At 54.4% G+C, this 17,437-nt stretch overlaps 1 protein-coding gene across 1 annotated transcript in view; it reads left to right on the plus strand.

Annotated features, from left to right (window-relative positions):
• Positions 1-17,437, plus strand: part of HMCN2 (hemicentin 2) — a 121,404-nt gene that overhangs the window by 10,221 nt on the left and 93,746 nt on the right. Inside the window, exons 4-12 of the mRNA XM_019510296.1 lie at positions 4,588-4,863; positions 7,092-7,162; positions 9,200-9,358; positions 9,689-9,811; positions 11,739-11,910; positions 12,907-13,013; positions 13,790-13,910; positions 14,553-14,816; positions 16,483-16,627. Coding sequence (XP_019365841.1) covers positions 4,588-4,863; positions 7,092-7,162; positions 9,200-9,358; positions 9,689-9,811; positions 11,739-11,910; positions 12,907-13,013; positions 13,790-13,910; positions 14,553-14,816; positions 16,483-16,627 — 1,438 coding nt within the window. The remainder of the gene's footprint in view (positions 1-4,587; positions 4,864-7,091; positions 7,163-9,199; positions 9,359-9,688; positions 9,812-11,738; positions 11,911-12,906; positions 13,014-13,789; positions 13,911-14,552; positions 14,817-16,482; positions 16,628-17,437) is intronic.

The following is a 17,437-nucleotide window of genomic DNA, read 5'->3' on the forward strand; positions in this document are numbered from 1 at the left end:
TATCAGTAGAGGACAGAGGACAACCGGACTGTCCTCTATGATGGCCACCTTAGTGACACAGAAGAACAGCCAGGAGCCGCATTATCTGCTTGATTGCAGAGCTCCAGGGTTACATGTTGGACAGATAGGCTTTGCTGCCTGTAACACAGTGATGCCGAGCTCTGCTCTTTTATGCTGGAGCTTCTGCTTCATCATTCGGGCGTCCCACCCGTGTTCCTACTGCACATACTTTCCAGGCACCCGGCAATCAACCCTTCATACTTGTCTTCCAGCACCTCCTCCTAAAACCTGCAGGTAATCATGGACCTCAGTATTTGCCCTCCCATCCCACACTCTTTCCTTTGCCAAGGTAGCTTGCAGTCCGGCCTTTTCAGATTTCCCCTGTACAACCGACAGGATTGCAGCCCCTTGCATTTGGTTCTGCAACCGCTCTTCTCCAGGACGCCGGTTGTTAGCGTGTGCACCGAAGAGCTGTCATTTGTGATTTGGCCTGCAGCTGATGCGGAGGCTGCTTGATATTCATATCTGCTAATTGTGTCATATGGAACCTAATTGAGCTTCTCCTCCCCTTCAGACCGTTACATCTGCCGGAGCAATTTGGCCGTGGATGGAGACTGGGCCCCTGGCGTGGATTATGCTTTCAGCATTTGCAGCTTTGCACTGCCAAATCTGGAAGCAAGCATGAAAGACACGTGCGAATCCTTTGATACCAGCACATCTCCATTTGTTTCCCATCCTAACGAGTGATTCATGATTCTGAGGGAGTGCAACGGTCTGGATAACTAGGCGACGTCTGTGCTGGGTTTGTATTTGAGAAAACAATCATCACCATTGCAACTTCACACGTGGAAGCTGAGCTAAGTGAGCACTGAGGGCTTCTGACAATCGGACCCTGAAAATCCTCTTCTAACCCAAACAAAGGTTTCCCTGGGTGTCCTGAGCCAAGAACCACCCTTGCCTTGACTTGTGCCACAAGCTCTGGTTGTAGATGCACGTCAGTGATGCTCTGTGCAGGTCGTTCGGCAAGTGCCCTGACAGGGTAAGGGCATCAGCCTGGTAGGGTTAACCCGGCCCCACCTCTCTTGCCTCTTGCATAGTGGGTGGGAGGGTTGCTTTGCTTTCTGCTGATGAGTACCCTTTGTAGAAGAGCCCTTGCAAGCTCTGCTAGGGTTATCTTCTGCCTGTGCCATTTCCCTGGCCTGTGGGGTTCTGGGCCCCTGTGTCAGAGCAGAGGCTGCAAGTGTGTGGGTGAGGTGTCATTTGGGATGTGAATAGCTTAAATGCATCCAGCTGGCTCGAGAGCCTTGCAGTGCACTGGGGGAGACCTCTGTGTGAGCTCCAGCCCAAGGTCCATGGGAATAAAGCAGTGGGAAGCCTGAAGCCTTAAAGACCAGCAGAGCCAAAAGTCCGAGGGGGCTGCGCACAGAGGCCGCGCTACATGGGAATGGACTAGGGTGAAGAAGGTGCTGTGCTGACTCCAACCTCAGGTGCAGGCTGCAGGAGCTGAGCTGAGCATCTGTGCACCTCCCAGTGACACCAGTGCTTCTCAGCCTTTATAGACTTGGGGCCCCCTTCTGAAAATGTCAGTTCTTCATTTTCACTTGTCTCTAAAATATTAAAGCAATTCTTTTGTTGCAAAGAGCCTGGAGCTCAGCAGGTCAGAATGTGAATGCTGCTGATTTCCTGTTTGAAATCTGTGGGTTTATTTTATGCACTGTGTTTGCACGCCTCTGCTAGCATGTCGTGGCGCCCTTAAAAGGATCTTAAGGCACCCCAGGGTGCTGCGGCTCCCTGGTGCAGAATCAGTGAGTTGTGCTCTGCTCGAAGGGGCAGCTTCCCAAGGAGCATGGAGCTGAGCAGACTCCAGGCATTGCACTCGCCCCCTGGCACCGTGACCTGGTGTCTGCCAGGCTCCTCACCTGGCATGGGGTTGGGCAGGGAGGAGCCAGCGTGGAAGGAGTGGGGCTCAGTGAGCCATGGGGGAGGGAAGGGGCTGCCTTGTGTGGCTCCCTCCTCCCTGCCCACCTGGATGAATGGAGAACCCCACTGGCACACTGGGGCTCAGACAAACAGCATCCCCAAGCTGCCAGGCAAGGGGCTAGGGAGGTGGACAAGTGAAGTGGGAGGAGTGTGTGTGTGTGTGTAGACAAGCAAAATGGGGAGTGCGTGTGTGTGTGTGAGCTCTGGGAAGTGTGGGCTTTGGGCCAAAGGGGTGCGCATGGGTGTATGCGTGTGCTCTAGAAAGTGTGGGCTTTAAGCCAAGGTTTCATTCAGATGCCAGGTCCCGGTGGGTTTTGAATGCCCTGTGCAACCACAACCGCTGCAAAGAGCCCTGGCGACAACCAACTTCATCTTGCAAGTAAAGAAGGGAATGAGCCGGACCTTACGTTGGCGGCTCCTTCCTCTCCTCGCTGTGACCCCAGCAGAACTGGGAGCACTTTTACCTTTTTGTGAATCTGTCCAGGAGACCCAGCTTGATTTTTTTCCCCCCCACCTTATTTGGAGCAGGAAGCTTTCAATCCTGTTTAACCCCATCTGGGTGGAGCTGCACCTGGGTTTCAACCAGAGCTGCCTCAAGGCAGCTCCCTTCTGCTCTGCTTCTCCAGGGCCTTGTATTGGTCCTAGGAAGCAAAGAGCAGCAGCTGAGTAGGATGGTTGGGCCCTGCTTGCCCCCATGAACACCAAGGGCTGAGCAGGACTCCGGTAGATCCCTTCAGCCGTGGGATCATTGTTTCCTTCTATCCTTCAGTGGTGCAGGGGGCCTGAGCGCAAGAGGGAATTGAGTCCCTTGCCATTAACCACCGAGCCAGAGGAAGGACATACAGCTTGTGGGCAGTGCGCTGGGTGGAAGGGGCAGAACTAATTACTTTCAGAAGTAATTGACAGTCTCTGGTTATTTCCAGCAATGTGAACGAATTCTTTGACTTGCCATTTGCTTGATTTATGGCATTGGCTGGTGTTCCTTTGGTAGCCACGTTGCTTCCGCTTAATTAACAGCAACCCTGAAGGGTCTTATTGGTTTCTGTTAACATGAAATAACAACGGGAAAACAAGCCCTCCTAGATCTCAGCTGCAGTGGCAGCCAAGTATGGGACGTGCCACTTAAAACAAAGTCTATGGAACTTCACTTCGGCCCCTTTGCAGAGGAGGGAACCAGGTGTGAAGCTCAGGTGAATCAAGCCAGACTATAACAAGGCCTTTGCACCCCTTCAGCCTCTTGCAGACCAGGCCTGGGATCCTGAGCTGCCCTCCCCAGTGGGATGCCAGGGACGTTCATGGGCTTGCTGTGCTGTAGCTCAGAGCCGACTGTGGCTGCACAGGGGGAGCGGAGGGAGGAATCGGAGCTGCTGGCACCGGAGCACAGACACACAGGCCGCGTCTGCTGCTCCTGGGCTCCCCCCAGCCCTGCCCCACGGCACCTGGCTCACCTGCTGCTCGCTCCCTGGACACCCCTTGTTTAGAAATTGAGCAACAGCGGTGTGTTTGCGCCCATATCTCACAGATTAGCTCATCGAGAGCGCCGTGGCTTGTCTTTAAAAGGAGCCAGGAAACCCTCCGTCCACCCCTCTCGCTGGATCTCCCCTCCGCCTCTCAACTATTTGTTCCTTGGCTTCGAGTAAGCCCTGGCTCCCCAGTCGAGGAACGTGTTTCCCACCCCCAAGCCTTGGCCACGGGTTTTTCCACGACTCGCATTTGCTAGGTCTTTGCTGCAGGCTGGAGGCCTCTCTTGCAGCTTCCTTCTGTCCCTTGGGGGGGGGTCCAGAGATGACGCTGCCTTGGCCACTCACGTGGACAGTCCCACCTCCTGTGGGAGCACCCACGGGTTGCTGGCCCTGTGTGCTATGGGGGGGTCTGGTGTGCCGACATCACAGCTGTTCTGCCCTCCCTAAGGATCACCCCCTCTTGGCCTGGATCCCCCTATCCATTAGCTGCTGGCCCCATCGTCCTCCTGTGACCCCCGCATCCAGACGGCCAGGGACAGGGTGTGTGGGGCAGGGTCGAGGCGTGTTGGAGAGGAGTGCGAGAGGGGAGCAGGCGAGGGTTCGGTGAATCATGTGGGCTCTAGGACCGGCTTCCAGTCCCCCCTTGCTCACTTCTTCCGGCCCCCACCCCTCTCCACACTGGGGAGCTGCTGGAAAGTCCTTTAATTCTCCCTCCCAGAAGCTGAGCTGTGGAGGAGTTCTTGCCTGCAGCTGCCAGGGACTGCGTTTCTCGGGGCTGGACGTCACTTGTGTCCCCTGCCCGGCGTGAGCGAGAGGGGCTCCGTGGCGAAGGGGCTGCTAGTGCAGCATCCCGGCAAGCTGCTCTGCTTTGCTGCAGGGGGTGGCTGGGAGCAGGGAGGGATGAATGGAAGGGGCCCAGAGGAGCTGTGTCTGCAGCTGGGAGGTCTGCTCTCTTCCTGTGGAAGCAGCTAAAGAAGCAGCCGTCTGATTCTGGGCCCTGGGCAGGGCGGAAAGGGCGGGCTGCTGAGAGATTCCCAGCCCTTTGCTGGAAAAAGAGCTGCTTGCAAAAGGAAGAAGCCAGCAGAGGAGCTGCACAAAGGTCTGGGGGTGAGGAGCAGGTCTCTGGGCACCTGCCCGAGCTGAGGGGTTGTCCAGCTCTGGGCACCAGGAGGCTATTCCTGGGCAATGCATCTCAGAGCAGGGCTCTTCCTGGGCCTCTGGCTGCTCCTGGCCCCCAGCCTTGCAGAACCCAGCCCTGGGTCTGGAGCAGCCACCCTGGCCATCGTCTTTGATGTCACTGGCTCCATGTATGACGACCTGATGCAAGTGATAGAAGGAGCATCCCGGATCATGGAGCAGACCCTCAGCAAGGCTGCAAAAGCCATTAGCAACTACGTGCTGGTCCCCTTTCATGACCCAGGTAAGACAGTTGCAGTTCTGATCCTGGGCATACGGTCACTGCAGCCACTCGTGGTCGCTGTTTGTAATGCACCGCACTGTGATAAAGCAGGACAGCCCGCGTGGAGCCCTAAGGCAGATTCAGGGATTTGGATGGTGTGTGATCTGGGCTGCATGGCCCCAATTTACATTAGCATGTTGTATCATGCTGTTTTACAGCCTTTGGGTTCAGTCCTCTTGAACCCATTTTGTTCTGGGCACAGGGCTCTGTCCCATGCAAGGCCTGGCCTTGAGTATCTGGGACTTGGGCCCAGGTGAAAACACGGATGCAAAACGGACCACATCATCCCAAGGCCAGCTGTTAACACCGGCTCAAACGGACAGCAAACAGTGCTGTACGTAGTCACTGTCCGAGGCTGCTGCCCTTGCGGGACAGTGTTCTTCCCCTCTCAGATCCTCAGCTTTTCAGCCTTTGAAAGGAAATGCTGGAGACTCAGTCAGGGCAGGGCTGTAATGCACTGATGCAGAATCTTTGGTGACTGACCCAGGCTAGACAACTCCTTTCAGGTTAGACTTGGAAAACACCAGCCTGACCCAAATGGCCAGGTCCTAGGAGGGAAATCAAGAGGTTGGACAGCCACCGGTCAGGGATGATACAGGCATAGCTGTGCCCAAGTTGCTGGTTGCCCCATGGGGCTGGGAGGGAATTCTGCTCCCCCCCTTGCCGCTACTTGAGTCGGGAGTTTTCTAATCCATAGAATAATAGAATCGGAGAAAACAAGGGTTGAAGGCACCTCAGGAGGTCACATTTAGTCCAGACCCCTGCTCCAAGCAGGACCAACCCCAACTCCATCATCCCAGCCAAGGCTTTGTCTACCTGGGTCTTAAAAACCTCCAAGGATGGAGACTCCACCACCTCTCTGGGTAGCTGTTCCAGTGCTTTACATGAGTCGGGGGGGGGGGTTTCTAAGCCTTCTTCAAATATATTGAGTGTTGTCTGATGTATTTGGGCTCAGGAAGGAATTTTCCCCCATGGTCTGGTTGGTACTGACTGTGAGGGTTTTTGCCTTCCTCTGTAGGGGGGAGCATGGCCTGTACTTTGGGATCTTTTGTCCAGGCTCACTCAGCCAGCAGGTTCCTCAAACTGCAGGCAGAGCAGGGTTGGGCTAGGTTGGTACTACAATGAGAGACCTCAAAGAGGGCCTAGGTACCCCAGGAAAGGGTTACAGGTAACTCAGGATGCATCAGGTGAAGCTGATGCAGCACTTGGACCCCAGCAAGATGTTATGGGGCTTTGCGCTGCAGAAGGAGCTGTGCATGGTCTGTGATCCACCGTAGATGAGGATGACAGTCGGAGCTCTTCCTGCCAGTCCTTGCCGTAAGCTTTTTCATAGATCTATACATTGTTCCCCATTATCCCAAAGCAGAAGCTCTCCCCCAGAGATGGATATGGAGACGAGCAATGGGATGACTTTGTACAGTACAACGAAGTGGTGAAGAAGGGGAAATCTGACTTCACTTTACTGGGAACAGCAGGAGAAGTTATCAGAGGTGCTAGGTAGATTATCAGGAGGATTCGGTGCCTTAGGACAGGAAGAGGGTCTTGGCCTGACCCAGCCTCTGCTCGGTCTGTGGGTCGCCTCTGCCTCATGTAACAGAGAGAACATTTGGCTTGTCCCTTAGCACAGGCAGCTCCTATTTCTGCCAGGGTTATCCATGGAGGAGGTGCTCCTGGGACTTCAGATCAGGTACCATGTGTGGGCTCCCTCTAATATGCCCCTTTGTATGACAGTGCAGCCAAAGCGGTCGTATCTCTGGGATGGACCTTACTGATTTAACTGGCGTTGTGGTCCTAGCTACCAAGGGAGGTCCCAGTCCTCCAGGCTAAGCCTTATGTTGCTCTAACCCGGCATGTTTGATGCCCACAACGTCTGCTCCATGTGTGCTCAGCCAAGTCCCCATCACATCCCAATCCAAGCTTGGTCTGTGCTGTTGCTCGTGGAGTCCAGACCAGACAGAACCACATATTAACCCTGTCCATGCTAAAGCCCAACGCTATAGTGTGATCTGGTAACCTAATTAGCACTAGGGCTGTGTCTGTGCTGCACGACCAACCAGTCTTTAACTGCACGGAGGGCTTCAGCGTTACATCTGGTCCCTGGTCCCAGAGTTTCTCTTCTTGGCTTTGTCAGGGGGGCCAAAGAAATGTGGATAGCGCTGACATGTTGCTTGTCTCTGTTTCTTTGGCAGAGATTGGGCCAGCGTTCATCACGACAGATCCCAGGGAGTTCCAGCGGGAGCTCAGCGAGCTCTATGTTCAGGTATGACGGGTGGCATTTGTGGATAGTCTGCAGCACCGTCAGCTAGCAAGTGGCAGCAATGGTGTGAGAGAGCTGTCCTGGAAACAGCCTGTTGACTGGTTGAGGTGGAGTCCGTCACAGGCAGAAGAAACCCCACCATGCTGAGGATCTGTTTTAAGCTGAGCTGCCATGAAACGAGACTTGGGGGTGGTGGTGGGGGGGGGAGAGACAGGTCTTAGTTGCCTCCTCCACCTTCGCGAGCCTGGTCCTCGCTGTCACGTGCAGCCTCCGTTCAAGAACAGATTCTGGTGGTACGTCTCATACCAGAGGGCTGGCTTGTTTCTGTGCCCAGAAAAGGGGCAGCTCGCACTATGTAGGGCTGCCCAGGTGCCAGGTCAGGACGTGGCACAGGGGAGGAGCACCCTCAGGGGCTGTGCGATGTTGTGCCCAGCTGGACCATTCACTGGCACAGGTTCTGGCTGACTTCTCAGTGTTAGCTGGCTGCAGAGTGAACTTCTCCCGTGGTCAGTGCCCCAGCAAGGGCCAAGCATGCTTGACTGCTGGAGCTACTACCTGCATGAGACTGAAATGCCAAGGTCTTGCCCAGCCCCCTCTGCCAGTTAAAGATGCCCAGACGCTCTCTGCATGGGCACGGCCTGGCTTTGAGCCTGACGTGGGGATTTACCAGAGGTGTTTCAGGGAGTGATCCCACCCTCCCTTCCCCCACACAAAGGGTAGATGACAGTCCCCAAAGCAAAACTTGTTTCACCCTCCATTTTTAACATGATTCGTTTTCAGCTTTTCAATCAAAGCCTGGGATTTTTGGCCATAAAAACAACTTCCACATAGTCAAAAGGCCTTTTTCCATCAGAAAAAAAAAAGGTTTCAGTGGGAATTTCCTAATAATTACATTCTGCTAGTCTAACCATCCCCGGCTGGTTTAATTGAAGCCTGTATTTTATTTTTCTTCCTGCCCTAAACTCGGGTGTGCTTTTAAATGATCACCACGTTCCTCTTCGGAGGTGGCTGTGTTTCGGCGAGGGAGGGATTGATGTCACGCTTATAAACCCGAGTGATCCATTTGTATGTAAAATTGCCCTGAAAGTGGGGCACATAAATACACAGCTCTAAAGTTCGTTGTTCGCCTCAGGGATGCAAAGCAGTATGCAAATATTAGACAACGTATGGCATTACTTTTTAAGTAATAATTCATTGCCTGAAATGCATGGCTATGATTGAGTGGTCCATTGAATTGCTGTGTCCATGGGATACATCATCTGGAAGCTTGAAGGCTATAAAGGAAGTAATAACTCTTTCCTAGGTGCCAGCTTTCCTACAGACCTGGAAAAAATGCTCAACTAGATGCTTTCTTCTGTGCGGGAGATGAAACTCTTTGGCTGGAAGGAGTATTGGAAGGCTTTGGGAAGCTTAAATGTTAGACAAATCCTTTATTGAATGCCCGTGGGGCAGTTCCCCTGGGTTTGCAATGAGAACGTTTTGTGTTCATGTTCTGGCGATAAAGTGCTAACAGATATTTAATAGGCATTACAAGCAGGATACGGGCGTGAGCAGTAAGTGGTAGAGATGCTGAAAAGAGCGGCAGTACGAAGTGGTACAGATGAATGCGAGCGCTCTCGTGGGTCTGGGGATGGTCTCCAGTGACTAAAAAGTGGCTTCAGAGATAATTAGTTATTAACCCTGTCAAAGTGGAAGCCTGATGGCCGTACAGGAATGAGTCCATCAGGGCGCCTGAGCCTCCTGAAATGCAGCTTGTGACAGCACTGATGCCGCTTACGGCTGAGCCCAGCACCCCGTGAAGCCGCTGCTGGGGGGGGTTGGCTCCCCCATCCCATGTTCAAAGCCTGTGAGAGTGCCGGGGGGCTGCTCTCTCTGTCTGCAGGAAGGTCCCAGGGCAGAGCAGGCCTCGCAAGCCGGGGCAGCGATGGCAGGGCACAGTCTCCCGTGCCTAGCGGAAATGCAGTCCTAGCTCCCGCTGGGATCACTGCAGCTCTTGCACTGAGGATTGCTTGTGTTCTCTAAAGGGCTCCTTGATTGCAGGGTGGAGGGGACTGCCCGGAGATGAGCGTGGGTGCTATCCAGTTGGCCGTGGAGATCTCGCACCCGGGATCCTTCATTTATGTCTTCTCGGATGCACGGGCCAAGGACTATGCACAGAAGCAGGAAGTGCTGCAGCTCCTGCAGCTCAAGCAATCGCAGGTGAGAGCCTGGCTTTGGGCTTGCTGCAGCTTTCCCAGGAGTCTTCCTTTCCCTCGGCCCCATCTGCACCCTGAGTCCTCACAGGAATGATGGGCTGCCCAAAAAGAGCCACTGGCTGTGCCCAGCAGCACCATGCTTCATGAGTCCTAAATCCCCGCAGTGGCACAGGTTGCTGGTCCGTGGCTGACCAACTACCTCTACATACATAAGGCCGGGGAGAGTGCTTGTAAGCGCCGTCCATGCTAACCTGTTCTTTGTGGTGAGGTTTTGCCTCCCTCCAGGATGCACGGGCTCTCCTGACTTTGGCCACTGTGCACTGCTCTCTGGCAGGTCGTGTTTGTGCTGACGGGGGACTGTGGGGACAGAAGCCATCCTGGGTACCAGGTGTACGAAGAAATCGCTGCTACCAGCTCGGGGCAGATATTCCACCTGGATAAACAGCAAGTGAAGGAGGTGAGTGGAAAAGACATGAGCTATTAAGTCAGGCTGTCGTGGTACCTGGCTGGGTCTGAGGTCCAGGAAAGTCATCCACAGGTGCATATATCTAGCTGTTGCACATATGCCCCAGTGATAATGGCACTGCAGGGTGTTCAGGGAGAAATATCCCTCCTGTTTTCACCCATGGGGGAGAGCAAGTGTTTGTGGAGGATGAGAGACAGCAACAGTAGTTTCAGATTTAACCTAACTTGTGATGCCTATGGAGATCGGCCCTGGTTCAGTCCTTGGGGTACTGAACAAGTTGGTGGCCATCCCTCTTGCTCTCTCTGCTCTGGACTGGGCCTCAGAAACCTTTCTTCTGGCTCCTGGTGCCACTGTGGGGGTGACCCGTCCTCCCTGTGATGCTGCTTATAGTTATCCTCCCAGTCCTGTGTGCCAGGACGCCCACCTTGCAAATACATTGGGCTGTGGCTGGCAGGCGGGAGCTCTTGTGGTGAAGAATTTGCAGCGGGGTTTCATCACGAGGATGTGACGATTCACCTCCAGTGCTTTATTAATTATTTATGATGTATTATTAAGTCCTTGTTGGCTCCAACCTTGACAGATTTTGGAGTGATGAGGTTCTGATCGCTGGCTAGAATGACCTGATCCTGGTCCTTTCCAGCTCAGGTGAACTCGCCCAGCTATCAGTAAAAAGCCTTTTTGGCATGAACCGATCTCTCTTAAATGTAGCCTAAGTAGACACAGTGGAGCTTCCTTTGGCATCGATCGCTGTCTCAGGGGCTGCTCCCCTTTAAGAGCGCTGTGGAGAAGTCTCTGTCCACTTCATATAGGTGAGACCACCTGGTTCAGAGATCTGGATGAGAAGACTTTTATGCCAGTGCCATCTCCTGTTCTTGCCTGAAAGCTAAGCAGGGACCCGGAGAAAGAGGCTGTGTTTAGTCGCTAAGCAGGTGTCTAGGAGATCTGGAGTCTGTTCCTGGTTTCCAGGCTGACGGTGTGATCTCAGATGAGTAGTCCCAGCTCTCTGCGGTTCAGTTTATGCATCCAGTTCAATAGTTCGGTGCCCTGATGTGAGTCCAAGCCTTTCAAAACGTAAGACCTCAGTGGGAGGTGGTGGGCTTGCGGCATCTTAGCAAATCAGACCGGTGCCTCAGTAAGGAAAGTGGAGTCTCAAGGGAGACTCCTGCCTGGGGAGGGCATGGGGAGCTGGAGGAAGAGCAAAGCCTTTCTGCTCTGAGCAGCATGTTCCTGGTGAGCTCCCCTTCAGCCTTTCCCCCATCTCCGCCTCTGGCGGCTGCAAAGTCTAATGACTCTGTATTCCCAAGGGCATGTTGCAAGAGGGCTAATTTGTCTGCTCGGAGCAGCTGAGTGGGAGCCATCTGGCAATAATAATTACACCTGATTATTTAATTCCTTTTACACTGGCACAATCCATCTTTGCCATCGCCTCCTCTTGCCTGCCTCCAGCTCCTCCCGGCAAACACAGAGCATTCGGGGTAAAGGCCGAGGGCTGGCAAGTCTGTGGCATCATGTCAGGCTACGCCAGCTGAGGATTTTGGCCCTCTGTCCTGTACAGGAGATCACTTGCCTTGTTTGGGATCCTCTCCCCACCCCTACCTGCTCATCATGTGGCATCAAGCAACCCCAGTTGCTGCACCTGTGGGGGTGTAGCCCTGTAAAAGGCCCACTGGCTTGCTCATGTGGCTGGGGAGGCCATGCCTTGCTTTCCGACTTCTCTGTTGTATCTTTTGAATCCTGGTAGGGGGGCTCCCTTTTCCATGCCTGGGTAGTGAAATGGAGCTGTGTAGAAATACAGGGTGCATTTCTCTCCTAGTTTCATTGATCTGTGCCTGGACCCTTATCATGTCACAACATTTGGGGACGGAGGGGGTGGGGAACGGGACCCTGCGTGCATCCTCCTGCTCCGTGTGCTCCCCAGGTGTTGAAGTGGGTCGAAGAAGCCATCCAGGCCTCAAAGGTCCACCTGCTGTCCACTGACCACGAGCAGGGTGGGGAGCACACGTGGCTACTCCCCTTCGACCCCAGCCTGAAGAAGGTCACCATCTCCCTGAGCGGCCCTGCTCCAGAGATTGAAGTCAGGGACCCGACGGGTACGTACTGCCACACTTTGAGTAAGCAGGTTTCCATCTGAGGCAAGGGAAAGAGGGAGAGGCCTGGAAGTGTGATGCACAGTGGCGTTTCCCTGGGTCCCTCAGCAAAAGCAGCAAGGGCCTTGCTCTGGAGGTGAATGGTCCTGAGTCTGGTGCCCCTGGGTCACCCGCCTGCAGGAGCTTGTTTGGGAACTGAGAGCCCAGCTGAGCTGTTCTTCAAGGGACCACGCAGCTGACACCTCCCCGGATCTGTCTTTGGAAGTGCAGCCATGGAGCTGACCCCTCTCCAGGAAGCAACAGTGGGCCACAAAGCCCTTGCTAAGCTCTGCCCCTTCCAGGCTTCAGTTGATATTTCACTTTTATAAGAGCTGCTTTTCTCTCAGTCCCTCTGGGTTTCCTGTTCCCTGCCGAGGGATGGCTCCTCAGCCAAGCAGGTCACCCATCCCAGCCTGTTTTTCTGCAGCACTGTGGTCAATGGGGATAGCAACCTTGTGCAGAGAGCTTAGGGCACCAGAAGGGTGAGGAGTGGCACGGGGGGTTTGAAGCAGGGAAGAGAGTGACTCCTGCCGCAGACAGCCTGGGGGAAGGGGTCTCCATCCCAGCTGTTCAGACCTCTTGGAGGGAGTGGAGATGGGGCCAAGACTGAAGGTTTGGTGTGGGCAGAACAGGGAGCCTGGGAAGGGAGAGGTGGGGTCAGAGAAAAGAATGGGAAAGGAAGACCAGGCTAGTCTGTGTGATGCCAGTGAGATGGATACCACCCTGGGAGGCTGAGACGTGGAAGCAGGCCTGCTGCAGAGAGACAAAGACTGGGTTATACCTGCCTGGTCCCTTCACATGCTGCAGTAGGCAGCAGCATGCATAGCATCTTTCTCTTTGTGAAGCACGGTGGGATGTCGCCAGCCGTTCGGTGTAGCAGGGTCCGGGCGGATGGTACAGCCTCCCTGGGAAGGGAGACCAGGACTCTTTGAACCCAAGGATTCCCTTTTGCTGTTGCAGGTAGGATCCTTCAGAAGCGCTGGGGGCTGAAGGAGCTTCTCAACATCCCGGACTCTGCCAAGGTGGTGTCATTCAAGCCTTACATGCCGGGCATGTGGTCAGTCAAGGTAAGGGGGAACTGGAAGTGGTGCCAGGTCAAGGACCTACCTAGTCTGGTACCCTAGAGTGGGCAGAAGCCTTTGCCTGATGGGTTCTTCCTTCTGCCCAGCGAGATATGGAGGGAGGTACAGGAACAAACTCCTCCCTCAACCCCTGCTTTCTCCGCACCAGTAGGGAGCCTCTTTAGCTGCTTTGCTAATTGGGGCCAGGTTGGGCAGCCTTCCCCGTGCAATGCTGCTCCAGGGTCCCATGTCTACTGTGCTGATCTCTGCCTTAGTGCAGGTGGGCACAGGGCACAGGGGCTGGCTTCTGCCCTTTCATTACCAAGTCTGCTCTGGCTCACAGAGGCCCGTCCAGCAGCTCTGGATGCTTCTGGAGACTCCAGGTAGAGCCAAGGACACTGAAAACCAGGGAAATGGGGCTTCTCAGGAAGGGAGTCATTAGAGAAAGTCACTATCACTTGGAGACCAAGTCTAGAGCCCCAGGACTGAGTTCTCCGCTGATGCGGAGGCGAAACTCCGTTAAAGTCGGCGTGTGCATCAGAGAATTTGGCTCCAGTAAACCTGAAGAAGTCACTGCCCTCTGGGCTCGCACCGCAGTCTCCAGGGCTGCAGAAAGAAGTGTGAGCTTCCTGCCCACAAAGGGCCAAATGAGGTTTACTGCAGCCTTTTCCTTCTCCGTGAGCCTGAATCCGGCAGGGTGGATGGCTTCAGGTGTCAGACCTGCTCCCATCTCACACATGTCGAGGTGCCCCCTCCACACTCGGTTCGTGCCTGGCTTTCAGGTTGGCAGCAGCGGCCGCCACTCGGTGAGAATCACGGGAGTCAGCAACATCGACTTTCAAGCCAGCTTTTCCAGCCAGCCTACGTTTGACCTGAATCACCCTGAAGAACGGCCTGTCCAAGGTATTTCCTGCATCCCCCAGGGCATGTATGCATGCGTGCGTGTGGGGAGGTGGAGCTGCTGTTTCTAAACCCCATGGAGGGGTAGAGGTTTCATGGAGCAGAAGATGTGACCTCTCTCTGCTGTGCTTTGCTCAGCTGGATGAGCAAGATGCCACATCTTTGCTTGCTGAAGCTTGAGAGGGACCCTCAGAGCACCAGCAGCCTGCCGGGGCCGGTAGACATTGTCCATTATTTATACTTGCAGACCCCAATCACAGGGCAGCTTCTCTTTGTGGCAAGTGCTGCCCTAATAGACTGGCAGTGCAGTGCAGTAGGTGCTGCCGTGCCCTAGGTGCTATGCAGACAGATTGGTGTCAGTGTGCTAGGTGCTGCACAAACACCGAACAAACATAGTCTGTGCCTGGGGAGCTTGCAGGACAATAAGACGAGAGACAGCAAGTGGGTACAGACAGACCGATGTGGAGCAGAGGGTGACAGTAAGACAGGGTCGGTGACAGGACCATGGTCACAGCAGGCCAGCTGCCTCATTGCTGAATGGTGTGGGCGATCGTGGCGGTGCGAATGTGGAAGAGGATTGCTTGCAGTGACTCACCGGGATGTGTTGTCCTTCCTCGCCCTTCCCTGTCTGCCATGTCCCTGCAGGGTTTCCGATCTCCATGATGGTTAACTGCAGCGGCCTCAAGCCCCCAGGGCACCTGAAGGCCGTTGAGCTGCATAACACCTCTGGCCAGCCCCTCCTGTCCCTGCCCACACGGCGTTTGTCCAACGGCTCCTCTGGCCAGCTCTGGGTGGGACCCCCGTTCCAGGCTCCTGCTGGGAGCTTCTTGATGAAGGTGAAGGGGGAAGATTCAGAGGGACACCCATTGCAGCGTCTCTCTGGAGTTGCCTACACCAGCGTGGTCCCAGGTGAGTCACTATGTCTGCTCTACATCCCACAGAAACATCTAGTGCATGAATAAGTCGGCAGGCCCAGATGGGCTCCATCCGAGGGTAATGAAGGCACTGGCTGATGTCATTGCACAGCCACCGGCAAGACTATTGGAGCGCTTGTGGTGCACGGGCCAGGTCCCGGAGGACTGGAAAAGGGCCAATGTGGTCCCTATTTTCAGGAAGGGGAGGAAGGAGGATTTAAGCAACTACAGGCCAGTCAGTCTCACCTCCGTCCTCGGTAAAGTCTTTGAAAAGATTATTACGGCTCATATATGTGAGACCCCAGCAGGAAAAATTATGCTGAAGGGAAACCAGCACAGGTTCGTAGCAGGTGGATCATGCCTGACTAATCTAGTCTCTTTGTATGACCAGGTTACAAAGCACCTGGATGCAGGAGTAGAGGTAGATATCATTTACTTAGACTTCAGGAAGGCCTTTGATACCGTATCCCATCCCATACTAGTGAACAAATTAAGAGGCTGTGACTTGGATGATGACACAGTCCGGCGCGTGGCAGATTGGCTAGAGGGTCACCCAGAGAGTGGTGGTGGACGGGTCGGTATCGACCTGGAAGGATGTGGGCAGTGGGGTCCCGCAGGGCTTGGTCCTTGGACCGATACTCTTCGATGTCTGCATCAGTGACTTGGACGAGGCAGTGAAGTGTACTCTGTCCAAGTCTGCGGCTGATACAAAACTGTGGGGAGAAGTGGACACACCGGAGGGCAGGGAACAACTGCAGGCAGACCCGGACAGGTTGGACAAATGGGCAGAAAACAACAGATTGAGATTTAACAAGGAGAAATGCAAAGTGCTGCACCTGGGGAGGAAAAATGCCCAGCACACCTACTGCCTAGGAAATGACCTGCTCAGTAGCACGGAAGTGGAAAGGGATCTCGGAGTCCTAGTGGACTCCAAGATGAACATGAGTCGTCCGTGTGACGAAGTCATCAGAAAAGCTAATGACACTTTGTCGTGCATCAGCAGATGCATGACAAACAGAACCAGGGAGGTGATACTTCCCCTCTATGCGGCACGGGTCAGGCTGCAGCTGGAGTACCGTGTCCAGTTTTGGGCACTGCGCTTCAAGAGAGATGTGGATAACCTGGAGAGGGTCCAGAGAAGGGCCACTCATATGGTTAAGGGCTTGCAGGCGAAGCCCTACGAGGAGAGACTAGGGCACCTGGACCTCTTCAGCCTCCACAAGAGAAGGTTGAGAGGCGACCTTGTGGCTGCTATAAATTCATCATGGGGGCGCAGAAGGGACTTGGTGAGTCTATTCACCAAGGCACCCCTGGGGGTCACAAGAAATAATGGCCATAAGCTAGCAGAGAACAGATTTAGATTGGACATTAGGAGGAACTTCTTCACAATTAGAGTGGTCAAGGTCTGGAATAGGCTCCCAAGGGAGGTGGTGCTCCCCTACCCTGGGGGTCTTCAAGGAGGAGGTTGGATGGGCATCTGGCTGGGGTCATCTGAACCCAGTACTTTCCTGCCTATGCAGGGGGTTGGACTTGATGATCTATTGAGGTCCCTTCCCACCCTAGCATCTGTGAATCTATGAATAACATCCTGCGGGTAACCGCAATTCTTGTTCTATTTATGAAAACTGCTCCTCTGACCCGCCGTGCTCCCACCCCGTCAGGTCTACCCAAAGTGAACATGCCTGGAAAAATCCAAGCGTACAACCAGGAGCCTCTGCTGATCACCTGCTCTGCCCAGAGTGAGATCCCTTTCCGGCTGCAGCTCAGTCGGGGTGGGAAGAAGCTGGGCAAAGAGCGGCTTCTCAGGTGAGTTTCTGGCCCTGTTGCCATGATTTCCCCAAACCCAGATCAGTCACGTACAGATAGGAACAGGGCCTGCAGCTACATGAGCCAGGATGATAATCCTTGTGCTCCAGGGCAAAGTGATCGGGGGACAGGAGGTTATTTGTGCCGTGGTATAGGACTACGCCATGCATCCTTGTGTGCTTCTCTGGTAGGGCCAACACTAGCTGGCTCTGGAATTAGGTTTCCACCTGGGTAGGCTGTTGGCTATGCCCTGGCTTGTCCCACACGTTCGTCTGCATCAAACGGAGCTGGCTGGGCTGCTTTCTGCTCTGCTCTGGGGCCCTGCTGACCTCCAGCATCTGTCTGGACACTTATGGTCACTGGGATGCAGCTATCTTTGAGGCTCTTCTGGTCAAACCTGTGTGCTGTCAATGGATGGCAAAGAACAGGGGTTGCTCAGGGACGTAGGAAGCAAACTTCCATCCACTTTGGGTTTCTGCCGAGGCCTGCTTGTTGTCAGCTGCCATCACTGCACCTGTTGTGCAGAGTCAGCGTGCGTCGCCTTTGTACTGGCTGCCAGTCTGGGTGGTGATACAGCCCAGAGCTGTTTGAAAGGGGCTGGCTTCAGTGTATTAAGTGGTGGGTTCCTCATCTGCTTGGCTGCAGCATTTCTACAGGCGAGACCCCAAACCTCCAGCCTGGGTCTCTGCTAACATGATGCGCCTGGTGCACAGGGGCGAGTACTGTTTAATATCTCCAGTGGCTGCAGGGTGACAGCATCTAGAGCAGGGGTGGGCAAAATGTGGCCCACGGGCCGGATGCAGCCCCCCC

The sequence above is a fragment of the Gavialis gangeticus genome, unplaced genomic scaffold, assembly GCF_001723915.1.
Source record: "Gavialis gangeticus isolate Ggan-Ray unplaced genomic scaffold, GavGan_comp1, whole genome shotgun sequence".
NCBI lineage: Eukaryota > Metazoa > Chordata > Crocodylia > Gavialidae > Gavialis > Gavialis gangeticus.